General features: G+C 39.8%; 1 protein-coding gene across 1 annotated transcript in view; it reads right to left on the reverse strand.

Annotated features, from left to right (window-relative positions):
- Egflam (EGF like, fibronectin type III and laminin G domains) overlaps window positions 1-27,807 on the reverse strand; it is a 159,204-nt gene that overhangs the window by 55,084 nt on the left and 76,313 nt on the right. Inside the window, exon 6 of the mRNA XM_074077576.1 lies at window positions 14,490-14,656. Coding sequence (XP_073933677.1) covers window positions 14,490-14,656 — 167 coding nt within the window. The remainder of the gene's footprint in view (window positions 1-14,489; window positions 14,657-27,807) is intronic.

Below are 27,807 nucleotides of genomic sequence, written 5' to 3' on the forward strand. Positions count from 1 at the left end.
CTCTTCCCCTCTGCCCCCTCCCCACTCCACTTAAAACTATTGCAAGAGGTTTCTTTGTTCTATTTCATATAGGCATATGAAGACCTATGTGGTTTATTATCATATTATCACACTTCTTTTAATTAAGGTGTGGCTGTATAAACCTCAAATCGTTTTTCACATGGGTTAAATATCAGTTATCTAAAATACAGTAGTCCCGTGGTGTCTACCAGGGATTGGTTCTAGAACCCTCAGATTTTGATATCCGTGGATGTTCAGGTTCCTTAATTAAAATGGTATAGTATTTGCATGAAACCTATGCAACCTCTCCTATACTATAAATCATCTCTAGATTGCTCATAATACCTAATACAATGTAAACACTACATAAACAGTTGTCATGCTGTATTGTTTAGAGAATAATGACAAGAGAAGAGTCTTTACAGGCTCAGTACAGACCCAATTTCTTCTGAATATTTTCATTCTGTGTCTGGTTGAATCAATGGATGGACCAGACAGATCCAAAGGACCCACTGTGCAGTAAGCCCTCTTATTCAAAACCTTATTACATGAGGTTTTGAGCAACTGTAATTTTGTGAAAATATTTCTCCTCCAAAACATACAGTGCCCCAATAAGCAAAGTAAAAGTTGTAATAATCTTCCCCAGTCAAAAGGGCCACTGAAAATTAAGCCAATGTGCTTAATTTAAGTAATTAAAGTAAAAAGTTTAGATGTGTGGAAATGTAGTATATCTTCAGTACAAGTTGGGTGGCATTATGGGAAAAATGAATTAAGCATGCACATTTCAGCACTGAGCATGCATGGTTTCCTCAATAGTGGTTCCCTTGGAACCATATATGGGCAGATACTAAGGGTCTACTGAATATTCAAACATCTGGAATAAACTCACATTCTAAAAGCCTGCATGACTGTAACAGATAAGTAGCCTCACTGAAGGCAGAGCAGATCAAGGGTAACAAAGCTAGGGAGAGCCCACAGTGAGGAAAGCCACTCTTCTCTGTGTATGTCATCATGCAAAGATAGTCAGTCTTACATCTGGACAGTAAGACTGGCCTAAGTCTTCACTTTTATCCATATCATGCAAAGTAGTAATAGTAAACCCCATTCTGTGACAGGAGCTAAGTCATCCTCTCTCTGGGTCACGAGATTAATTTGTGCTCAAGAAACCTTTTCAAAAGAAATAGAAACAAAAGTAATTTGTTTTGTGTTCAAATAAATATTGGCATATTGATTAAAGCAAGACTGAGCCAGAGGGAGAACAAAGGGTATAGTCAAAGTTTCTAAGCATAAAGAGTCACAAAACCATTCTCTATCAGAAAGAAAATCATGGTTTGCTAAGACTGAGAATTCACTGTCTGAATAACAAATGGAATTGCGTGGTGGGTTCACCACAGGTTGCTTCCTAATGGAACTATTTCTGCAGTTGTTTAAAACTGACACCTTGAGAAAAATACCACTCAGATGGAATTTACTGAGCAAAAAGAAGTGAAGAGGTGGAAGGCAGGTAGATAGCTGGAGACAGTTGGATAACTGGTCTACCATCTGTTGGCAGCTTATGCTGTGAAACCAGGACCAATATAGCCAGAAGGGTTGTCTGGGGCTGAGGCTGGAGTGTGGAAGATTTAGAACATGAGGGATAAGAGGTGGCCTTTATCCTGTGAGTAAGGAGGACTGCAAGGGCTAGAGGATGTAGCTTCACATTAGCCCAACAGCAGGGTGCAGGGTGGTCCACCCTCTGCCTCTATGCTCCTGCTCTTGTCGCCTCTGAACAATGCCTGGGCATGTTCTCTAACACCTCTCTCAACGATGGACCCAGAAAAATCTCCTGCCTGAATTTTCCACCCCTCATCCCTGTCCCATTGGGAAAATCCCTCTCGACATTTTTTTTTCCCCTTGAGGTACTCATAATTGAACCCAGGGCTTTGCATCTGGTTGGCAAGCACTCTATAACTTGAATTACACCTCAGACCTTTTAATTTTGAGATAGGGTCTTGCTAACTTTTTTGCCCAGGCTGACTTCCAACTTGAGATCCTCCTGCCTCTTCCTCCCAAATTACTGAGATTACAGATGTGCACCACCATACCCAGTTACCACTCAACTTTTACCAGTCATCCCTAATGTCACTTCACTGTAAAACCTTCGCCAAACCCACTCTTAGTCTTCTCACCCACAAAATCAACCACTGTCTCTGTGCAACAGAACACTTTGATTCTACTGGACATGGTACAAGTACAGGTGGCCATCGGTGTGTCTGATCACTGGACTTGACCATGATCCCTTTGGGAAAGGGATACTTCAGTTCTCCTCAAAAGTCATTTGGAAAAAATAAATAGGTGTGATGTTAATCCTTTGGGTGACTTCCATAACCCATACTTCCTTACTTTATGCCTTTCAGTGATAATGCATAGATTGTTCAAAATTATATTCAATTTCCTTGTATTCTTGATCCCGTATTATTCATAGCACAGATTTCAATCCATTAAAGGATTGCAAAAATAATTCATTTTTCAAAAATGGAGCAGAACATATAAAAATATAAAATTCTGCATTCTACAAGGGTGGGTATTGTTCTGTGAGCCACTTGCATGCATGCATATTTCTATGTGTTTGAATGCACTGAAGCACAGTATACATTTTATACACTGCAACCCAAAAACGTTTGACAAATACTTCACTCCAATTGCTTTTTTTTAGAATGTCCATTAATTTTCCAGCCCAACTGCTATTTTATTTCAAGCACAAGATAGATTTCTAATTTTATTTGTGTCCTTTCTTGATTTCAGAATTGTTGGGGATGGGTAACTCTGTGATGTGGGGGTGTCCAGGGTAGTGCAGGATGTTTAGTAGTATCTCTGGCCTTTACCCCAATGTGCACCAGTAGCACCTTCTCCCTAGTTATGACAACCAAAAATGGCTCTAGCTGTTGCCATTGTACCCTGGGGGAGGACCAAAAATCACACACCCAGTCGAGAATTATCATACTACTTTGCCCAAAATAATGTGGGAACTTTCAGGCAACCTTTAAGACAAAGAGATGACAGGTGTAAAGCAAAGACCCTGTTGGAGCACTTCAATAAAATCAGCATCTGAAAGCTACTGATGTCCGTGGTTCTCAACCTCTCTTGGGTTTATGATCAGCTGCCTATGGACCACTGTGAAACTGCCTAGGCTGTTTTCAGTCTAAAGGCAGGATTCCCACTGACGTGGCTGGGTGTGTAGAGGTCCCAGCAAGTGCTCAGGGTCAAAAAATGTTCTTCAACTCACCAAGAAGGGAAAGGGAACCCCAGGGCTTCTGCCTGAAGGAAGTAGAATCTTGCTAGTAAAGAAGCATCTCAGAAAACTGATAGAGAAATTCCTAGCTTGGGACCGTGGAAGTAATAGTCACATTGCTCATGAAAAAAAAAAAAAAGCCAACAGGAGATGGATGTGAAGAGTTTAGGGTCTCACAAACTTTCACCAAAGCTGATCGGGGGCAAGAAGTGACATACTTTTGCTTGGGGAGGTCCAACTATGCAGGTAAATGTATATCTGTGACAAAGAGGGGTACATGACATGTGAGGAGCACTGGCCAGATTGTTGAATACTCCTGGTGACCAGGTGACCTAGAGTCGATCACATAATATGGTAGTGTCTTGGTTCCTCATCTGAAGCCTTCAGAAGTTTGGCAAGGTCCCTAAGCTACCTAGTCCCCAAGTACTATGATTTCGGTTTGGTCTCTACCTCTCCATATCTCCTCAAAGCAGTAGAAAATTGCCTCCCTCATGGTCTCCCCTCTTCATCACTGATTCCATACCTCAGCCACAGTGATCCTGTTTCAGATGGGGTCACTGCGTGTCCTTCAGCTGTTTGGCCTCTAACCTACAATAAAATCCCAAGCCCTCACCAGGACCTGCAAGGCTTGACATGATTTGGTCGATGTTCCCTTTACTAACTCTCCCATTTACCATATTCCTGCCTCATGAGCCTCTTTACTGTTCCTAAAATATCACAAGCCTGCTCTTATCCCAGGACCTTTGCACTTGCTGCTCCCTTCACATGGAGAGACTCTGCTCTGTACAAAACCATAGCTCTTACCATCTTCCCCTTCACTTTTTTCCCTAGCTCTTGCCATTACAGACATTATATTACTTATGTAATGTAAGGTAACATGACACATATTAATTTTATTGTTTACCTCCTGACCTAGACATGTATGCTCCATGAAAGCAGGGACACAGCTTGTCTTGTTTACCCCAAACACCCCAATACCCAGAAACTGCCTGGTAAAATTAACATTTAATATAAAGCTTTAGAATTGCGTGATTAAAGTACTCAAAAAAGTAAAGAAATCACCATTGACCCAAAAAACTAGATTCTTCACTTTCTTGAGAATTACTCAAGCAATTTTCCAATGAATTTATCCAGTAGGACTATATATAAAAGAAAAAAAGTGGGGCTTTTCACTTAATGTTAGTTGTTTGTAGTTGTTTTCATCTCTTATTTTGATTTTTCTATTTTTTTCAGAACTGGATAACCCTTCATTTCATTTTAAAAGGAAAAGAGATTCACTTTATCAGTTCTGTGTGTTATTATGACACAGTACTGATTATAAGATATCATAAAGGCTTTAGATCACTAAAGAAAAAAATTTTTTTTGCTTGTCACAAAACTAAAACTTAAAAAACTGGTTGCCTTCTCCTGTTTTGACTGTGACAAGTTAATCATGGAAGCAGTCCACCATAGGGAGACAATAATGGAACTTCTTATCTCCACTCAGGAGACTCCAGAATGAAGTTAGAGGCTCTTCCTGCTCTGTAAATCCATCAACTATCGCCACCTGCTGGATGACTTGCAAAGTACCACCATCGGCTGGATGACTCCCTCTGCATGCTCACGCTTGTGAATCTCAGAATCCTCTGCTGGCCTCTGGGATCCCTTTATGACCACGTGGTCACACCTTTGATGGAGAAGCATCTCACTTGGCCAAAATGGAGATACGGTTATAATTTTAAGCACAGTAAGTGTTGGTGTTGATGTTCACTAATTCACACTATGAAGATAAGCCTCTGGCTCTCCACAGCAGTGGAATGAGAAGCTGGGGCCCAAAAATGCCAACAGGAAATGTGAACTTAAAGGTAAATCCTTGTAGCAGGTTACTTATTTTTTCTTTAAAAAATGATTTGCATCTGAAAAAGTATATGGGAATATTATGCATTGAAAAAAGTTTTATTGCAGCATGGACTAGTTATTAAATTAGTGAACCATGTAAGGGACTCTGGGTTACAATATCATGCACTTTCCTGATTGGCTTGACACCTTAATTCATCCATCAACAAACATTAGAAATAACAGTGCTGACATACTCTGCTTCAGAGAGATATCAAATGGGAAAATGGGAATTTGGACAAACTAAAAGAGAAGCCCAGCTTTGTTATAGTCATGAAACAATCTAAATATTCACTAGTGAGGAATTAGTCAAGATACATGTGGAATACACACTGTTATTTTTAAAAATTAATGAGGTAGGACTATATTATTTATATTTAAAGTTGTATACAGTATTTTTTGTGGCACAGAAAAATCATATGTAATATGATCTCATCAGAGACATAATAAGTTCTGGAAGATAATATTACCAAAATGTTAATAGTGGTTATGTCCAGATGCTAAGATTAGAGATAATTTTCATTTCAGTATTTAAAAAATATTTTTATGTTGTCTAATTTTTCCCCAATAATAAGAATTATAGAGCACAATAAATTTTTTCTGTCTAAAGACAAGAAAGATATTTCTATGTTAGGATTATTGTGAAGGTTTCCTTAGATTCTTTGCTCTTGCCCTCACCCCTCCATACCTACTAAGAATGATTTTGTAAAAACCTAAGTAAGAACTTCGCATTTCTCTGATCCAGCCTCTCAGACAGCCAAGTCCAATAGCTTCCAGCAGACTTAAGGCCCTAACCAGGCTCTGCCAACTGCACTTACCCTCTCTGGCCCCCTCACCTCCCATTCTTCTTCCTCAGCAGCCCTTTCTTGGCCACACTTGCCTTCTTCCTCTTCTCTGAACACCCCTGGGAACTGATTCTGGTATCCCACCAACTTCAGAAATCAAATGCAAAAAGGTAATCATGGATCTTCCAATAAGTGACCTTGAAAAGGCTGCTGAGTCATTTTGGGCCTTAGTTTCCGCATGCGAAAAACAAGGAGGCAACCCCTTTCTGGGGTTTATAAACCCTGGACCACAAAGATTGAATGTAAAACCTTATAACTGCCGTGTTCAAGATAATATCCTAACTACAAAAGGATAGATGAGATGTCTGTGCCCTAAATTTATAAGAGTGAAAGACCAAAAAAAAAAAAAAATCTGCATTTTTGGAATCCATATAGTAGGCACCATTCTTGTGTTCTTCTTCTTGTGGTGCTTCCTCACCTCTGTTCCCCCATACCCACCGTCTGCCCTTCTCTGTCTGGCAGGCCAGGAGGAGGAGGGAAAAGGAGTCAGGCTATTTATTCCCCTGTCTTCTACAGAGAAGGTTCCTGAGTCATATCTGAAGGTCACAGCTCTTGGCTGTTGATCCTCCCTGTCTGTCCACATGCTGATGATTGCATCCTCTTGGATTCCTTATACCTTTCTAAACTTCCACAAACAGTCCCTTCATTAAACTTGCTGCTAATTACCCAACTACATGTGCCTCAATTTCCTGCTTAGGAGATTGAGGACACCTAAGATCACCAGAAAAGTCACCTTTCCAATGGCAGCTGCCAGTGATTCATATTTACTTAGATAATCTCAAATGAGAGCCATCAGACTCAGCTGGCACCCACTGGGCCCCTCCTACATGTCTGTCACCATGTAAAACTCATCCTATGCATACATGTCTTTGGGCTAAACCACAACTGTGGCCCTACTCACTCATCAAAGAACCTAAGTGACTCAGAAATTCAGATGCTTAGAAAGGATGATTCTAATGGAAAATTGTGTAAAAGCAAGAAGTATTCCAAAGGAAGAGCACAGAGTAGCCAGGAAATGATGAGTATAAAGAAAAGAGAACAAAGTAGACTAAAAAGGATATCAAATAGTGAATTCATTTGCATGTTTATATATGTGTGTTCATATCACCTCAATATATTAATGTGGAATAACTTAAACATGACTGCTTATAATGCAGCCACTAAAATAGAGGAGACAGAAGCATTACTGCAGTTAAACTAGAACATGGTGAAGTCCTTTTCTTTGGAAAATTATATTTTATCATTTGCTGTAGTCATCCCTTCTCTATCTAGCCAGAGTGGGTAAAATGTCTATCGGTGTGCTGATTATAAGTAAATGTATGGTAACATGTACAAAGGCCTCAGAAGAGCAATTAATAGGTAGCAGGTATTTAAACAGCAAAGTGAATCATTCCCTTTAGAGCCAATAAAGTTGTGCAAATGAATGTTACTCAGATTTACATGCATCGAGGCATTAGCAAATCAATAGCATGATTACTGTGGAGGGCACCTAGAATGGAAAATCACATTTGCAGTTGGGTTTATGCATGAATGCATACTTAAAATGCAGGTTTGTCTAGCTTATGAGTGAAGCAAATGATTTGTTCCTCTTCCAGTCCCCTTTTCAGTCTTACATTCTAAAGATTTACAAATCCCTGCAGTTCATGGGTTTATAGGCCTATCCCAAGCACTGACTTAATGCACAGCAAAGCAACCTCATCCCTTCCTTGCTTTCTCTGTCCCAATAGAGCTGTGTTGCGAGCTTTCCAAGTCTCTTATTTAAGAATATTCATGTGAAAATTAAATCTCCGAGAACTCTACCAAGGGAACAATTTCATTTTTATGCACTAATTGATTCCTTCCAAGCTTGACAAAATTGCTACCAAAAGGGACTCTCCAAAATTTGCTGGAGACTCTTAGAATTAAAATCAACCAACTATGGTCCACAGACCAAATACAGCCCACACCTATTTTTGTGTATGGGCAGACACAGTTTTTGCATTTTTAGATGGTGGGGAAAAAAGCTTAAAACGAACAATTTTTTTGGTGACACATGAACACGCTAAGAATTTCAGATTTCAGTGTCCACAAATTAACTTTTATTGGGACATTTCATTTTGTTTATTGTCTATGGCTATTTTTATGCTACAATTGCAGACTTGGCCTAAAAATCCAAGAAGAGTTACTATCTTGCCTTTTACAGAAAAAATTTGTTGACCCCTGTCTATGTAGATGGTTAACTTTTGGGAGATTAAAAACCAACAAACAATCAAAAATTAGAGTTGCAAGACTGTACTCTGTTGGCTTTTCTTTTTGCCTGAATCTAGGATGTGCTTAAGAGGCGAGAAGTGTGAGAATTCCTGTGACTTGTCGCTTTCATGATCTGATGTCTGATCATAGCAGTCTTTTAAAGCTACCCAACACACTGAAGGAGACCTGGAAAGATCAACCCAATCCACACTGATTACTTCCAACTGAGGGCTCTTGGGGAACACAAATGCAGAGGAGGCTCTCTGAGCTCCCCTTATCTTCCTAAAGACAAACCCTCCAAAGAGAGACTGATGTCTCACATCTCTTCCCCAGAACTCTCACAAACAGGGAGGATTAAACTCTCCAATCACAAGGGAAAGGAAACTGCAGGTATTGATGCTCATCCAGACCAACTTCACAGTCTATCACCTATTTCTCTCTCTCTCTCTCTCTCTCTCTCTCTCTCTCTCTCTCTCTCTCTCTCTCTCTCTTTGGAAAACCATTGGCTTACATCCATCCTCCCCTCTACCCCTGAAGAAGGTATATAAGCTTGTTGATCTCATTGAGTTTGGCAGTATTCACTTTTTTTCCTGTTAGGACTCCTCGCAGGTAATAAATTTGTAGGCCTTTTCTCCTGTTAATCTGCCTGCTATCTGTTTATTTCATAGACTCTTCAGGGAGAGAGGGAGAGAGGGAGAGAGGGAGAGAGGGAGAGAGGGAGAGAGGGAGAGAGGGAGAGAGGGAGAGAGGGAGAGAGGGAGAGAGGGGAAGTCTTCATCCCCCAATCTGTATGACTGAACTAATGAGGTTTCTCCCCTTCCTCCATTTCTCAGTCGGGAAAGTTTTTGCTCTTGGATTGTGTTTGTGAATTCTGGCACTCTAATGTCCTCAAGTCCCAAGAACAGAGTTCAGGTTAAGGCGAAAAAGCTTACAGACCTGCTGCTGTTAACTATCCTTCAATAATTATGCATGGAGGAGACTCCATCCACTTCTCCTTCACCTTGAAGAGTGAGCAGATGTCAAAGCCTCTGTTCCACAAATGTTTCATCAAAACAGTCCTGAGAAGTAGAAAATGTTACCTGCCCACGCGTTACTCTACCCTTTTTAGAGATGAGGAAACTGAAATCCAGAGAAAGTGACTTTCCAGTGATCCCACAGCAAGGTTCCTCCAGCCCAGACCTCTGTCTAAAGGGTCAGGTGATGGGGGAACAAAGAACTCAGGGCTGACAAGGACTAAGTTGTGGATTTGGGGCTGCTTCCTGATTGACTCCCTCTGCTCTCTGTTACAGCCAATTCAGGGGCTCTATTTCTAACCAGAAATCCTTGTTTGTGACTGATGATAAAGGAAACCTATTTTTTTGGCTACTTATGTGACAACATGTACCTGAAAACCCTAGCATGCTGAATCTGGTCTCTGGGGAGACAGGGTATTAAAAAGCAAGGGCTCAATCTCAGAGCAAAGCTGAGCAAAAGCCAGATTCACACATGATACTTGTGTGAAAAAAGATACAGACAGACACAACTGACCACAAGAGCACAGGGTAACACCTGAGGGAGCAGCAAGGTATAGAGAAGACAGGTGGGGTGGGGTGGGAGGGTGCAGGGGATAAGATTTATTGTGTGAAAGTTGACTGATTTGGCCAGGCAGATCTGTCTCAGTTCAGTGGAAGAGTAAGTTTCTGAAACTGTAGAAGAAATAAGATTTTGGGGAGATTTTTGTTTAAAAAAAGAAAATCTCTATGTAATCCCCAAGAATCTGAGACCATAATGAGACTGATGAGGACCAGAGGGAAAAGGTGATAAAGAAATATTGAAGCTATTCTAAATGATCAAAAAATAAGGTTTAGTTTGGAAGGTTGAAAATGTCTCTCCCTCCTCCATTGCCCTCATCAGCAAATTGTACTCTTTTCATCACTAGGATCTCTTTGGAAGGCCTCTTTCCCATCCTTACTGCCTTGAATCTAAATTCACTGGGTTCGCTTTTTCCCTCCCTTCCTTCTCCCCGCTCCCCTTTAGTCTATTTAGCTTTTCCTTATTTTTGTCACATTGCAGTTCTGGGAGTTCGACTTTGCCTATGAGTCTTACCAATGGGAAGCCTACTTGGAGCCCAGGTGGGTTTCTAGATCCCTGTCTCCCCTTTGAATTTCCTGGAGTTCCTTAATCTCCAAAGTAGTCATAAACTCTTGACTGGCCAAGTTACACTAGCTCACCCATGTCCTCAATACTTACTCAGTGTTGACATTGGGTAAGGTGTTGGGAACACAGCAGTGAAAGTGCTAGGGAGAAAATAAAGCAGGGTGATAAGGCTGAGATGATGGAAGCCTGTCTGAGGAAGTGACCTGGTGTGAGCCATGGTCTGAAAGAAGAAAGGGAGGGACAGTCATGGTCACAGACAGATCTTGGGGAAGAGCGTTCCAAGAAGAGGAAACAGCAGGTACCAAAGCCCTGAGGTAAGGCAGGAAAGAATAAAATATGTGGTTCAAGTGGTAGAGCACCTGCATAGCAAGCATGAGGCCCTAAGTTCAATCCCCAGTACTGACAAAAAAAAAAAAAAAAAGCCAAAAAGAATACCTTCTGCTGGGGACCGCCCTGAGGATACCAGATCACTGCAGTAAGTATTTATTTTCTTTCTCTGCCTATACTGTAAGGATAAAGCACTAGAAACTAGATAGTTAAGGTTGGGTGGATCACATTCTATTTCCAAGAAAGGTTATATAATCCTAGAGTTGAGTGCACACATATGTTATTGAATCTCTGCCTTCCTATTATTTGTTGTAGGGGCTGGTGAAATGGCTCAGGTGGTAACAGCACCTGCCTAGCAAGTATGAGGTCCTGAGTTCAAACCCCAGCACCACCAAAATAAATAAACAAATAAATAAACCCCTATTATTTGTTGTTCATGTCCTTTATAACCTGCCTCTATGCTTCTGACTGAGCTAAGCTTGGATCTCAGTGGCTAAGTGACCAATTGATGGAATGGATGCATGTCCTACCCACCAATTGGCTAATTTACAATATCAAAGGCAAGTTACGATATTGCTGTTTTTTCTTTGTTGGGGGAAAAATATAGCAGGATGGGGGTAAAGAGTGAGAGATTGTGATTTTGGTGTTCTTTTATCAAGGAAGCAAAATAGATGCTGAATTGTGTTGAAAGTCTCCCAAGAGAGAATGGAAATAAAATACAGGGTAGCATCACTATCATTGAAAGTGACCAAATTGATCCGATGTCTCTTTAGAAGACTGGACACTGAAGTCTTGTGTTTTGTTTTGTTTTTTCTTCTGTTCTACTTGTGTTTTTGTGGAGATGAGATAAGGTGTGGAGAATGCTCATCCGTCTCAAGACTCCAGTGAAGCCACCGTTGGCCCTCACTTTGGCTGAGCGCCAGCTGAGGAAAACACTGGGCTCTGGACTTCTTTCACTTACCTGCCAGAGAGCAGCTAAGATCTTCCTCTTGTCTTAGGAGGTAATTAAGTTGTGAATAGGGTGTGGCATTAATGCATCCAGTAGGAAGTAAATGCTTCCCTCATTAGAACGCTTAGGTATTAGCTTTCCTTATGAAAGAGGGTGGGGTTAGGCAGGACCTCAGTGATATCTATCAGTGAAATCTAAGGCTCCCATTAGGCACTAGACCTCCCAAGTTTTCTAGAACTTTCTATTCTAAAGTTGGCTGTTCAGGAAGCAAAGTGAGCATGGAATCAAACAATCATTCTTACAGATGGGGAGGAAAGAGAACGGGAGAATGGGAAAAGCCCAACAAGCACTTAAGGTGTTGGTCAAAATAGTTCACTGACGTGGTGTGGGTCCAGCCAACGAGGAGGACCGTGGACTGTATGCTACCAGGGCTGTCCCCTTGCATATAGGTTGATTTTCAGCTCCCACATTTGTTTTACCCACATGTATAAAATACCTCTCAAGCTTTAAAAGCAAAAGAAAATAGAAAAGAAAGAAGAAAAAGGAAAAGAAATCAACTCTTGCAGGTTTTATTACGTGTTGCCAGAGCCTCCTCTGTCATCCTTCTACTTGGACCGTCCCTGGGCCTTCACTCAGTTGTTGACCATAGCCATTCCCTGGCTACTCTGTGTTAGAGGAATAATAACCTTTGTCTATCTCACTCAGGGAAGTAGCTGTGCAGTCCGCCAAACCAACCTCAAATCCTGCCTTTATCAGTCTTGGCAAAATATGTAACCGTCAAAGACTTATTTTTTTTTCCATGTATAAAAAGAGGTAACCATTCCTCCAACACAGGGTTCTGTGAGGATTAAATGGATTTCATACGCAAAGTGCTATGCAGAAAGCCTGCCTCATAGCAAGCTTTCCCAAATGTTAGTTCTGATATTTCAAATCCGTCACAATTCAAATAATGCTATTTGGTAATTGAACAATTTTGCCTATGGAAAAAAATGTGTTTGGGAAGCAAAATAACAGTATTTAAGAATAGCCCATAAGGAAGAATTTCACTGAATTATCTTGGCTTTGTACACCTCATCTGCACATAAATTATCTTGAAATTATAAAATTTTACTTCTCATAAGAGACCAATTATAATAAAATGTTACATATCTGTAAAGCACTTTTGCATGCTTTGTCACACTTAAGCCACAAAAATAGGGAAATAATGATCAGAAACTCCAAATTCAGACAAGTGTTTCAGTTAAAAAAGAAAAAGTATAAGGGATGTCCCTACCCACTCTTTCCTGGTTCTAGAAGCCAGGATCAGGGTCACCACGAGTTGTTATATCTCATTTTTCTTCTTTTTATTTCCAGGGATGAGGGAATACTGAGGGAAAGATGGAAGGAAGTGAGAACAGAGTAGAGGAGCTCAAGGTTGGAAGTGGGGAGGTTGGGCTGGGTGCACAATACACAGTGCTTAGTTTACAAAACAAAAAGACAAACTGTTTAAAAGCTCAGTCAACTCATAGCTGCCACTGCTCCATGTTTTGGTCATACATCACAGAGAGCAACCTAAAAGGACAGAGTAGATCTCATTTAGCAAGAATAGAAGGAGGTCTGCCTCTGAAGTGGAATGATTAAGATTGCCTCTATGAAGGAGTTTCATTCCCTGGCATATGTTTGGGGAGCAGGGAAACAATGAGTAGCTGGCAGGTTGGAGAGAGAGAGAGAAAGAATGTGTGTGTGTGTTGGAGGTGTAGCATCCTCACCACACCCCAACAATTAAATCAGAAGAAAAGAAACCTAACATTCAATGTTATAGAGTGAGAGTAGTTTTCAGAAGAGCCCAAGTTCTAGGATTTGTGAAACATGTGAATTTCTACCCTGAATAGCATTAGCCTTGATGGACGTCAGCTGTGTGAGTGTTTTGTTAGGAATGGGAGGAGGTTAGTCAGATCCACTAACATAAAAAGAAGGCTCTGTGTCAGGCCAATGGGAAGCCAACTAGCAAGCTAAACTTCTTTCCAGGAGCAGCCTTCTGGAGTAAAGAGGACCCAGAGTAGCAGCAGAGCTCTTCTGGAGGTATTTATGAGCCAAACTGAAATGATTTAGACTCTTCAAACAAAAAATGTGCCAGCATTTCAGTTCTGAGATCTCCCTACTATGCAAGGTTCTAGGTTTATGAAAATGTGAACCCCCCCCCTTCCAAAATACAAAGATTTCTAAGCTGGACTGGGTTTGGGAAAGTGGTCTGAGCCTTTCCGATAGAAATATGCTTTTTTGTTATCATGTGACAGCTTGTTAAATCCCAGCCCAGAGACCGAGTCTGACTTGTAAGAAAATCCTCAGTTGATCTGATGAACAGTGGCCCAAGCTTTCCCCTGAGAGGCACCATGAGAACACACCATCACCTGGCCCCCAGGCTACATGCTAGCACTCCATGACTTCTTCAGTACTACCTGACCATCATCCAGAGGGGCTGAGGTTGCTTGCACATCTGAGAGTCTGGGGGCCTTTAATTTTCTCTCCTCTGGTTCTAAGATGAACTCATTTTCTCAAAAGATGAGAGGGAGGCTGGAGGGACCACACATCATTTTTCCATGTGGTCAGTCCTGTGATCATGAACGAAGGCTGACCCCAAACTCCCCAAGGATGATGCAAAAATAAACCTTCCACTGACCTCCTGGACACAGAAATAGCCTGTGTCCCAGTTGAGAGTCTTAACTTCCAAAGGGCTAGGAAACTGAGGGAAGAGGCCCCATCCCAGGCTGTCCCTCTGTGGGGAACTAAGAAGCCCCTGGCAAGCAAGTCTCTGAGAGGCATCCCCAGCAGTGCACCTGCACATGTCTCTCGTGAAGAACGACGACACAGGACTCACCAAGTGTTCGGATGGTGTTACTGGGCCAGCTTCGTGGACTGGGTCCGTGATGATTCACAGCCCTCACAGCAAACTGGTAGTTGGTATCTGGATCAAGGCCCTTGATGACCATGGAGTCCATCTGGATCTGCTCCTGGATTATGGTCCAACTCTTGTCCAAATCTGGCCTTTATTGGTGAAAAAAAGAAGCAGCAGCAATAGTTCAGAAATACCATAGGGAAGGGAAGCTAGCTGGTTGTGTAAACTAACAACAGCATTTGAACTCTGGAAGCAATCCTCATAAAAATGAGTTAACATATCCTATCTGAAAGTGGTCCTGATTTTAAATCATAGGTCATCATCTGTAGGCTTCTGCCAATAAAAGCAAGTAGATTTTTTTTTAAGGCCAGTTATAAGCACTGTTTAGAGACCATCTGCATTTGCTTGCATGGCCTTGACCACAATGAAGAGATCCCACACAAGAGAGTTCATTTTCCAGATGTTTCATAAGCAAGCATTCCCTTGGCAGCCCCATCCCCAGAGGTCAGGAGAGCACAGATTCCATCTATTCACAATCTGTTCACAGATAAATAAATGTAAGTTTTATAGGGTGACTGATTGCACAATCTGTCATGAGAGAACCCAAGAAGAATCTGTTCATGGACAGTCTTACTCTTAATAAAATTGCACATCTGTGTCAACTTGTTAAATTTTCACATGTCCTTCTGAGAGGCAGCATACACAAGGTAAGAGTACAAACTCTAGAGTTGGGCAGAGGAAATTCAAATTCCAGCTCTGCTTTGCTACTTTCTAGCTGCTACTTAATTTCAAGTCTCAGTTTTCCAATCTGTAAAATGGAAACAATAAAGGTACCTACCTAAGGGAATTGTTATAATGATTAAATGAAATATACATCCTTAGTATTGGGCCTGGCAATACATTGTAAACACTCGGTATGTGCTAGCCTTTATATAAGGAGAAAGTAACCCTCAGCTGTGTGCTCACTGGATACCTGCATGTTCAATGCCATACTTCTATCTAGCCCATGTGGCTACTCAGCACTTGACATGTGGCTAGTCTGATTTGAGATATAGAAAAAAATATAAAATATACACTGGATTTTGGAGAAAAAAGGAATGTAATGTATCTCCTTTGTAAGTGTAAAATTGACTTTACATTCATATTGGATGCAGGTTAAGATGATAAAATTTTGTATACAGATGTTAAATATTTTATTGAAAGTTTTCTGATTTCTTGTTATCTTCTTAATGCCACAGTTAGAAAATATAAACTTTCCTACAGGCTTGTGTAGCATGTCTCTTGGACAGTTCTTTATGGACCTCCTAGTAGGACGGGAGAAAGAAGAGCATTGTGGGTAATAAGAATTGCAAGATAAAGATTGGGAATGACAGTATATAGGCAGGAGATGGTAAGAATGGCCTAACTGGAGGGTTAGTGTTAATAAAAACTACCATTTATCAAGTGTACCAAACATTGTTCTAACACCTTAACTCATTTACTGACCCCAAACTAATATTAAACTCCCTACTATTTTGTTTTTTTAATGCAGAGGAAGAAACTAAGGCACTGAACAGATAAGAAATTTGCCTAAGGTCACATAGCTAAGAAATGGACTTGGATTGAAGAAGAGGTTAGATTAAGAAGAAGGTTAGATTAAGAAGATCTTTGATATTACTTGAAAACTGGGGTGATGTTAAGCACAGACTACACTCCCTCCTTCACCTTGTTCCCTAGCCACCTCTCAGTTGTTCTACTGTTAAATGCTTTTGCCTGCTGATATTTATTTTTCCTTTATTGTTGTACTGGGTGGGGATACTGTGGTATTTACAAAGGTTCTTACAGTGTATCAAATATATCATAGTTGAATTTACCCCCTCCCCTGCTCTCCTTTATCTCTTTCTCTCCCAATTCCTGGAACAGTTTTAACAGGTATCATTTTTGCATTTGTATACATGTGTACACATTATCTGCACCGTATTCATCCTCCTACCCTTTACCCCGACCCCATTCCCCAGTTGTGCCAACCCCCCTTCACCCCCCAACTCCCACAGGACCTATTCTGTCCTCCTGTTCTCCGATTTTGCAGAAGAAAAAAAGAGAAAAGAGAAAAAGAAAAACATGTTTGTTTGAGGTAGAGGAATCTACACAGGGAGTTTCCTTGTGATGTTTCCATGTATATATGTATTATAACCCTACTTGGTTTATTCCCTCTCATTTTCTTCATTCTTCCTTAGTCCCTTTCTTATGGTAGTTTCAGTTGGTTTAAGATTTCTACATTCATTCTTGTATAGAGAATCCATCAACCAATTCAAGTTCTTCATTTCCTTCTTTTACCCTCCTCCTCCCACGTGTGACCTCCCCTTAGTGTGACCAGCATTGCATAGTATTGCTGCATTTGTATTAGGTCTGTATTCCACACGTGAGAGAGAACATGCAGCGGAAGGTAGGAAGAAAAGAGGTTGATGCTTGTCCTTTATGAAAAACTCACCAGGTAAGGAAATATAAGCAGAGGCCTTCATGGACCTGATTTCAATAATACGTGTTCATCGAGGTTTTCATGAGCAGACATAATTGAAAGCTCAGTAAATAGATGCTTCCTCAGTCTCACCGTGCCAAGGAGTAGTTTGTGAGTGGCTACCTCCTAAAAAATCACGTGTTGGAAAAAATCAAGTTCACAGGGCAGGCCCACTGGAGGAAGGACTAATTTCTCTTTCCTGATGTTCTTTCCCTAAAGAAGGAGTTCTCATGTAAACTAACTTTATCATCAAAGAGAAAATGTTGAGTGAGTTGACGGAAACACATTTACAAACTCAAATTAGAACAAAATCACTTCACAGAGGAAAGCCACAGGGGACACCTAAAAGTAAAGTCAGAAAAGATGTGATCTTTAGATAAAACTCTCTTGTGATATTTGTAGAAGAAATAACTCATATCTGTTCTCAGAATGTGCTGATGTTTACCCATGGCTACCTGCAAATATTTGCAACAATCTTCATGCAAAAGTTACAGCAAAACTAAAGAAGATTATTTTTGCACTTATTGTTCATTTCATGCAGGAAAGAAACTATTTTCCATGAATAAGAGACTGCAATCATTAACATTTAATTTCATTATATAGTGTGAGAGAAAAGCTCATGCAGATTGAATCCCAGTTCAAAACCTTTCACATTTTGCCTCTGATTTTGCCATGGGTTTTCCATTTGAATGCTTTCAGACTCTCTTGAGATACAAAAGTACAAAGGTGAGGCTGAGAGGGATAACCAGGCAAGAGTATTGTCTTAAATCATCCTCGGCAATAGCTTTATCTTCTTTGACTCAAGAAAATCATTTTATCCTAACTACAAAGTTGCCTGTCAAGTCTCCATAGCAACACTGTCCCAGTACTCTCCCCAACAATGACCAGGGCTGAGAAAGAGAAGTTCACTGAGAATATACTGCCATCCCAGATAGAGATGGATGGTCAGCCTTTAGTGTTTATGCAGTATAGTTTGGGTAGGGCATACATGATGTGGTTGCCAATGGCTAATCAAAATCCAATTAATCAAGTCAAGTAATCAAATCCATCACTGGTTCATTTTGGAAGGAAGAAGTACTTCCTATTGGTAATGTTAGAATCCAGCCTAGTTATCAGTGCTGGGTGGGATCTTAGAGATCATTTGATCTAAGTATCTGAGGACTTCCAGAAGTTATATGTAGGATTTTTATATGTAAGTACTTATTTCATTTTCTAAGTAAAGGCTCCTTTGTTTTTATCAAATTCTTATAGATAATTATGATCCTAAATCATAAGAGCCAGTGATATAGTTTAGTCTCCCATTCTATCCATGTAGACATGGAAGGAAAATAATTTACCTAAAGTCACAGAACCACTGGGTCATCTATATTCCTATTTATTCCCTTTTTTGTAGTATTTTGCCCATTGCCAATCTCAACCTTAATGAACAATCATTTTTTTTGGTACCATCAAATCCAACAGGTGACTGGCTACCTTGGACTAGTCAATCACTATCAACCACTAGAAAAGTGATTGATGATTATCAACAAGGTAACCATCACAGAATCTATATTCTGGGAGGTTCCTATGAAGTATAAACATGATCCCTTTTCAGGGAGTTAATCTACATGGGCAAAAAATTCATTCAAGAATCAGTGTAGGGAAAGTACATCTAAGAATCAGCAGGAAGCCAGTACAAAAGTAGCATATTTTTTGTGGTCCTAGGAATTGAACCCAGAACCTTGTACATACTAGGTAATTGTTCTACCTCTGAGCTATATTGCCAGTGCCAAAACAGCATATTTCAAGAGCTATGTTGTGAGCTGAAATCCTGACAAAAGTCTATGAGGACCAAGAACCTAAGTTAGATTTTTGAACATATTTAGATATGGATAACTGAAAAAGAATTCAGACTCCTTGGGTGGAGAAAAGACCAGAGCCACAGCAGCTGTAAATAATGTGAATATATTAAGCATTAACTAGATGCAAAATATTAATTGGGGTCCCCAAAGACAGTAAATGACATGGGTCCCTGTTATGAATGACCATTTAATCTACATGAACAGTGTACGGTATAATGCATAAAAACATTAACCATTAGTAAGCAGATAAATATACACATAGTCAAGGTTTTCCTTATTGACTTCTATTTAACCAGCCTGCTAAATTAACCAACGGTCCCAATTTGTTCCTACCAATAGAGTAACTAACTTACCAAGAGTCAACTGTGCTTATTCCCAAGTCTGTTTAGGACTTCTGTGCTTATTATAATAATTACTATTTAAATATTATATAAACCAGTGAAAAATGAGTGATAGCTATGTTGAATGTTTTTGAAAGACTAGATAAAGCTAAACAACTAAATTTTGAAGCAAGATAATTATAAAAATAATTATAAAAACTTGGGGAAATGATTACAAAATTCTAGGACTCTGTACTCAAATTTGCAAGTAACTTTTCTTTTAGTTCACTTGAAAAAAACCTGTCAGTAGAAAGTGTAAGTAAGACTTTCTAGATACAGTTTGTGCAAGAATATCAAAGGGCACCCACTCAATAGACCCACATTCAAAAAAAGACCTTAGCCCTACATTAAGGAAATGGTGAAGTGATATACATTTACAGAATTTATCTTAAGATAAAGTGCTTAATGTGTTGTTTAAAAATATGATATCTGATTTTGAATGACTTGAAAAAAACCCTCTCACCAATAATTCCAAAACAATCAAGTGAGGACTTCTAATGTAAGAGAATGGGTGAGTTTATAGCTATCTGAGCACATGTACTCTTTTGTTGTTCTTCTCAGGATGGAATCACATCAAGGAAAAAAAAAAAAACCCACAAATTTGGACTCCAAACATCTTCAAAGGCCTTACTGAAGGTCTTGTGAGAAAATGAGGGAAAAAAGCTAATTATATTTTCTAGATCTTCTGCCTCTATTCTAAATATTGAAAAATACTTAATGACTATTATTTCAATGGGTTTCTAAATTATTAGCCTGCCCAGGTGACCCACGTGTCTCAGAGAGACCCAAATGGGTAAATGGGCAAATGAGAATGTGGGAAGGATTCAGAGGAAAAGAAACTAGGTAAGAAAAAAGAAGTTCTTAAGGAGTAAAGAAGGTTCAGCTCTGCTCCCTAATTTTTAATCAGTATACTCTATGGAAACCTTAAAAAGGTAGAAGAGGATCTTAGTAGTCTAGACTCAGAAGAAGAAAGACTTACAACCACCTGTATTCAAAATAACCATAAGAACTGTAGAGAATTCAAGAGTTGCCTGGGACATGGCCTCCAAAAATAAGATGTGTGGCAGAATAAAAATTCAGAATAATCTCAGTATGTAGAAACACAAGGGCAAAATAAACCCAAATGAAATTTAACAGGATGTTTAGAAAATCTTATGTTAGTTTTTTTTAAAGTCAATTCCATAGATATAAGAGAAAACCTGGTGTGGCAAAATTTCACAGTAGGCAAGACTTAAATCTGAACTTTAAAAGTGACCATAAGCTCAAATATGAATTCTGTGGACCAGCCACTATTGATAAGGTCCAGTGCCCTTAGCTGGGAAGAAGTGGTTTTCTATGTTGATCATTCAGCAGGAGGTGCTCTAGGCCTCTCTCCACTTGAGCAGAGTCCAAAGAGTAAGCACTGCTTGTCTTGGGTGGGAAGACATAGCAAGGGTAGTGTTTTAGGTAAGAGACAGACTATGTGTCAGGTGAGGATGGTGTAGATGCCTCTTGGTGTTCCATACTGGACTGGGAGCTCCAATAGTTCCTTACAGCAAAGCTGATGGCAGCAAATAATAAGGAGAACTTTTTGGTAGCAATTAGTAATAATCAAAAATAAAATTACTGTCTTGGAAGGGATGAGCTTAGCACCAGTGGCCAACTGAAGCAGAGATTGCTGGCCATCCATCAGGAAACAGGAGGTTACCAAGAGACTTCCTGAACAGGGTAAGGGGTTGGACTTAGTTCAGCTCTCTAACCTCAATCTATATCGATCCAGAGCAGTGTTTTTTCCATGATCCACATACACTGGACATTGTGACCCACTAAATACCACACACACACACACACACACACACACACACACCCCTGGAACACAAGTTTGAAAAATAATTTTTATTTTTACCATATGTGATACTTTGAAATTTTCTCTTCAGTTCTATTCCTCTTTTGAAAAACTCTTGGCCAGGAACCCCTATACCAGTTCATTACCATCTAATCTGTCACCACCCACAGTCTGAGAAGCCTGTTTTGTGAAGCTGAGATGAAAGCTAAGCTCTAGCATGTTATAGATATTAACTAGGAACCCGGGCTCAGTGTGGTTAAACCCCACTGCTAGGAAAATACTTTTGAGAGCAGAATTTGTTGGAGCAGAAAACTGTCCCCCAGGGCATATAGCAGAATGTGCAGAATGGCCTTGACAGTGGAGCCATCCCACTGGCCTGAAAGGGAGTGTGGACCAAATGCCTAATTATAGTGCAACCAGACATGTGCCACCTCAACATCGAACCTATGAAGTGTGGTGCTTTCTGAAGGACCTTTGATGACTTGCTTCTTTCCTAACTATTTTCTCTCCTATTTTTCCTTCTGAGCATCATCTCAGAAACAGAATTTATAAAACTGCTCTGAACTATCCTATGCCTTGAATTATTAATATATTGACAATCACTTTTGAGTGTCATTTTACACTTCTTTCTTCCCTACAAGGCTGTGAGCTCAGGAAGCATTGTATCTTTATCTTATTCACCTCCATGTTTCTTGAAATGTCTTCATGATCTTTCAAAAATGCAGATACCTCCAGTCCCTTTCCTGTTTTAAACTCTCCATAGCTCCCTATCCTTTTCAGCATAAAAAACACTTTCAGAATGCCCTTCTTGGTCTGATCCTGGCTTACCCATGTCTCACCACGTGTACCTCCTCCAGGCTTTCTAAGCAATTCCAGGAACATTTTCTTTTTGCCTCCCAGACATTGCTTAAGTGGCTTCCTTTGGCCTGGCCTTTCATATTGCTTCCTCCCTCCTCTTCTGCCCAGTTATCTCTGAAGTGTCCCTCTTAGCTCCTGTAAGAAGCTTTCCCAGATACTTTCAAAACAGGTTACCCATACATGTGTATAACTTTTTTGCATCAATTAAAATTTTTTAAAAATTTTAAAAAGTTCAGACATCAAGCATGTGTTCCTCTAGGACCCTGTCTCTACCCCTACCTGTAACACTCACCACTCTGAACTATACTCTTCTGTGCTCCCCAGGAGACTCTCCCAGGGTTGGGGCAAAAGGTAATTCACCCCCAAATCTCTGACACATGGTTTATATATATAAGATACTTAACACAACATGTTTGTATGAATATATGATAATAGACACCCAATAAAGGGTGATTGAGGTAAACTAAAATATTTGAGGAATAACATGATGCCCCAAACCTGGAGAATGGAAAATTTCAGCCAGCTGCCAGTGTTTATGGAACGTTTTTTTGGAACACAGCATACACAATTGCTTAGGTTTTGTCCATTGCTCCTTTCCCACTATATTGGTAGAATAGAGCACTTAAGACAGAGTTCATATAACTGACAGAGCACAAATATTTACTATCTGGTTCTTGTAGAAAAAGTTTGCCAACCCCTGACCTAAAATGGCAGCCTTAATCTTCTTATGCCATTGTGATAGTCTTGTGAAGTCTACGTTCCCCTTCTCGGAATGTTTTATATGCATAAAAAGTAAGATCACAAAAGAAACTATATTAAAACAACTATCAAAACAAAATTAGGACAGTCATATGTATACTTCTTTGCTAATACATTAAGTATAAACAAAATTTAGCAGTGAATTTAAATCACTGTGATAATTTCAAGTAGTGATAAACACAACTGGTATTTTGAGATACGTGTAACAATTATAATGGGATATGAAAAGACCTATCATTCCAACAGTGACAAAAATCACAAGAATTGCTAATACCACTGTGGTTTGCTGTCTGCATTGATTTATGAAGAAAGTGCTGAGTTTCAGTTGCTGAAACTAAGAAAGTAATTATTTCAAGCCAAGTGCAGGGATCCCTTGAATTCTATCCAGGGAGCCCTTGGGAATTTGCAGACTGCAAATAAAGCACCTGGCTCTGGAGAAGAGATATGAATGCTTAGATTATCCAATGTGAACAGGACAGAGGTGAGAGAAAACCTCACGCTCAGAAGAGCCTCTTAGTGTCAAAATTTCAGACTGGTTTTATGCAGGATTTGCTCTACACCAAAATGAACTTCAGAGACAAGTCCAAAGCCACTAAGTAGTCACGTTTTTAAAAATCTATTATTAAAATTATTATTAGCTTTCAGCCTTTTTCTGTATTTACATATTGGTTTAACCCAACCAAATGACAGATGGATAGAATGGTGTAATGATAAAGTCAGCTGGCAATTCATCCCAGGTGGGGCAAACGAAGAGCACGCTTTTCATTTACAGTTTACAAATGGCTCCCCAAACTACTACACAAGAATTCAATTTAGTCAAGTCCCATCAATCTGACCAGGAATTATGTCAAGAAAGCTCCCAGTAGGAGAGACTAAAGTTACAAGGAATCAATTTGTAGGACTGTAGATTAGACCTCCACAAAAATATTCAGAACCTGAATGGAGGGACTTGGAGGCCACCAGAATTTTTGGGACCAGGCACCAGTCTGGAAGGAGCTTCGGAAAGTTTCAATTTTGAAAACTAAAGGCAATGCTGGGGTTTGAACTCACTCTCCTGTGCTTGCTAGGCAGGTACACTACCACTTGCACTATACCTCAGCCCTCAATTTTGAAATGAAAATGGAATTCTTGGTTTTCTGAAGCACCACTTGTTAACGTGGAATCTCAGCTAACATTCAGGCAAACCCATTCTTGCTTATTTTTAATTCTAGTGCTGGGAGTAAGGAAGGTTTATACCTAAACACACAACTTCCTGAACACTTTTTTGGAAGAAAAAAGGAAGATTTTTTTTACTCCCCCTACTATTCTATCCAAATTAACTAATTGTGTAAGAATAATTCTTTATGGTTGGTTTTGTTGCTCAGTGGTAGAGCACTTGCCTAGCATGGAAGTAGGCTCTGGGCTTGCCCCTAGCCCTGCAAAAAACAGCCAGCACAGGGCTATATTGTTCTTAAAATTAGTCATTTGTTATTATTGTTATGTAGTTTAGTGAAGCACCATGAAGAAAGTTGGCAATTCACTTATTTATGAAGAATTTGAAAACACAAGTTTGCATTCCATGTGAAATAAAGTCATGGTGGACACTTTCAAGGTAGCTATATATATTTTAGTTGTTAGAAGGTTTACTGCATATTGATATCCCTTTTATAATTCGAAAACAATGATAGTAAATGACTTTCAGTGGGGACATAGGACATGCATGCACAGATCCATGCTGGTCTTGTCTGGTTTTATTTCTGCAACTGGTGAGGAAGGATGTTGATTACCACTGTGGCCTCTGATATTAGAGACAAAGGATTCTTACAAACACTTGGGCCACTATTACCATGTGCATTTTCCAGCTGAGGGCAGCCAGGCTCAGAGTGGCAGAGAAGCTGGCTCAAGGTTCCAGCCAGTGGTTCAATCCCATGACTGCAGGTATTCAAATGTTCTCCAGCACCTAGCTGACATGCGACGTGTCTGCTCAGTGCAAGAAACTGTCGCCCAGATGGAGCAGGTTGGAGGCTTCTCAACTTGCTTCAGGAGGGAACTAACTGCAGATGTGCTGAGTACTGCACTAACCCTAACCTTGAGCTAGAAGGGAGTGCAGAAGGGTAGGTGGACAAGGATTCCTGGAGGAAGGGACACTTAGGTTGGAATCCTGCAAGATGAACAAGAATTAGTTAAGGGATGAAGTTGAAAAGCTGATTTGGCAAGGATCCACAAGCATAAAGACTTACAACCAGAAAAGAAGAGCAAAGGAAAGCAAAAAAGCCCATCAGGAAAGACATGAGAGGAAGACTTCACACTGACTGAGTCTTGCTGCATTGCTATACCTGGTACATTCCATGTATCAACTTACTTTCACAGTCACTCTAAGAGGTAAGTAAATTATCCCAGTTCTGCTGTCTGAGGTACAGAGAAGTTAAGTAACCCCCTTAAGATCATGCAGAGTAAAAGCTGTGAGGGGAAGGGAAAAAAAAAAAAGCTGGGTGCCAGTGGCTCATGCCTGTTAATCCTATCTACTTAGGAGGCAGAGATCAGAAGGATCAAGGTTCAAAGCCAACCCAGGCAAATGTTTCGAGAGACCCAATCTAAAAAAACCCATCATAAAAAAGGACTGGTGGAGTGGCTCAAGGTGGAGGCCCTAAGTTCAAACCTCAGTACCACACAAAAAATATGTATATATATGGTGAGAGCATGGTGTACAAGATGGAGTCTATTCTAGAGTCTGTGTGTCAAAGCACCTATATCTTAATAATAATCAGTGTCGTGGGATTTTAGATGTCACACAGCCCAGCTTATTTATTTGATTTTATTAGTTTACTTATTATTGAGACAGGCTTCCAACTCTCCTGAGGGCTGGGATTATAATTGTGTATCACCATGCTCACCTCCTACTTTATACATAAGGAAACTAATGACTGCATTCAAAGCACTTTACCAGGATTGATGGCTGTTTCCATCACTTTTGGACAAACTTAAACCTGAACAATGATACCATTAACCAGGCTGTAAGTCTCGGTTCTAAATGAGTGATTCCTCTCAACTTTTTTGACCTTGACCACAGGTCACATCATATCATTTTTTAGAAGTATTCAAGGAAAATCCAGAATCTGTTCATCTTCCATTCTGAAGCAAGATTTGATCTTCATTTAGTGAGCATTGACAGGCTCACTTCCTGCAAAGTAACTAGTTGAACACATGTGTTACCTGCCGCTTCACGAAGTGTTTATGATGGGATGTAAAGATAAGTGTCTCTTTACTAAAATATCAATTTGTGAACAATCATTTGTAAAACCCACCCAGATAGTATGACCTTGATATTCTCAAGTGAAACCAACACACAGACATTGCAATTGGCCTAGAAGCAACCTTCTATGAAGACAAATTTTGCAAGTCCTATTGTGGAAATCATCTGCAAGGGATCAGAGAATTATTTAGGCAGAAAGGTGTGAAAGGAAGAAGAGGGTAAGCTCTGTGACTTCTCCTTTACTAATAGAACTGTTTTGTGTGAGATTTAGACATCAACATTTCTTGATCTGTATTCTGAAAACATACACAAAAACATTTTGAATCTTCACACAAACCCAAAACAAGCTAGTGATGAACATTTGATTGAAAACAGTCATCAACGGCTTTAGTCTGCCCTTTCCACCAATTTTATGCAATCATGTGACACCTATAGAAACACTGTAAGAAAGTCCAATGGAAATTTTTTCTCACCACTAACCCACCTGATAGACAGCATATGCGGTCATGGCACCCCAACTGGAACATCAGTGATGAGGAACATTTTTCCAGGCCTTTGGATTTCATGCCAGCATAGTATGTATACTTTTACTTATAAGACACTTACCCTGGGGAAATTCTTAGGCAGAGGAAGGAATATTTCTCAGGCATTTATAGCCAAAATGTTTCAAAACATAGGAAGCTATATTTACGCTTGGTTCTTATTTTAATAAACACTTAAGCATTGCTGCCCACAAAATATTTCAGTTTCACAAGAAAAGAAATGCTGTCCTTCTCCTCAAATGCATGAGTTTTTTGTTTTAAAAAAGAAAGCAGTTGAAAGATTTTAAAACATTACAAACTGTGTCACAGTCTGCAGGCTTGCTTAGTATTTGCCTCTTTAAATCTTTTCTATGCTGCTCAAGAAACTAAAAACCTACTGTTAGCAAGGAAGCTAGTGATTCACCTCCAGACCAGTCTTAGGGGAGATGATGAACACTGCTCCCATCTAAAAGCTTTCATTCTGCCTGAACCAAGACCAGACTCCTGACACAGACACTGAGCGTGCACCTCCAGAGTGCTTACACCAGAGGTGTCCTTTGTGTTGGGGAAGTAGATGATGGATAAAGAACAAAACTTGCTTGGTCCAAGCCCATAATTCATGAGATCATCATGAATAAAGCCTATCTGAAATATCATAGTAACTAGCAAATAGCAGGCAGAACCCCCATGCCACAGTCTACTGTAATTTCCAGATTCATCTTCATTAGTTCAGTATTTCTTTTAAAACTTTTATTAGAACTATGTCCTAACAATGCCTTTAGTATCATTATCTCCACTGAATGGCAACCAAGAGGAACAACCGATATGTAAGTGTCTACCAAGATGGAAAGAAGGAAGGAAGTCTGGGCAAACTTAGACAAGAACTTCCCATTGAGATTCTGAAATTCAAAGATAACATTTGGGGATAAACAAGTTTCTATGATTTCCTAGCCTTAGTCTGACAAAGGCCTGCCTCTTAGATATAACAAGGAATTTTTTGACTCACATAGAGATCTATCATTTGTATTTCTGTATACAGGCAGTATCTAAGCGAAAGGAATTCAATAGTAAACAGTAAATGGACTTCTCTAGGGAAAATAGAATAACTGAAGACACACCCCCCCGCAAAAAAAGCCTTTCATACTTTTTTAGTCAATTTGGGCTGCTATAAAAAAAAAAAGGAGAGTTATCTGGATTCAATATCCATGAAATCAACCAATATTAAATCTATAATATGTGGAAAAGTGTAATGAACATGTTCCCAAAACAATACAACATAACCATTTACAAAGCACTTACCTCTTATTAGGTATTATAAGCAATTTAGAGACATTTAAAGGATATGAGACACATATATAGGTTATATGCAAAATCTACACCACATTAT

Source organism: Castor canadensis, chromosome 6 (assembly GCF_047511655.1).
Source record: "Castor canadensis chromosome 6, mCasCan1.hap1v2, whole genome shotgun sequence".
Classification (NCBI taxonomy): Eukaryota; Metazoa; Chordata; class Mammalia; order Rodentia; family Castoridae; genus Castor; species Castor canadensis.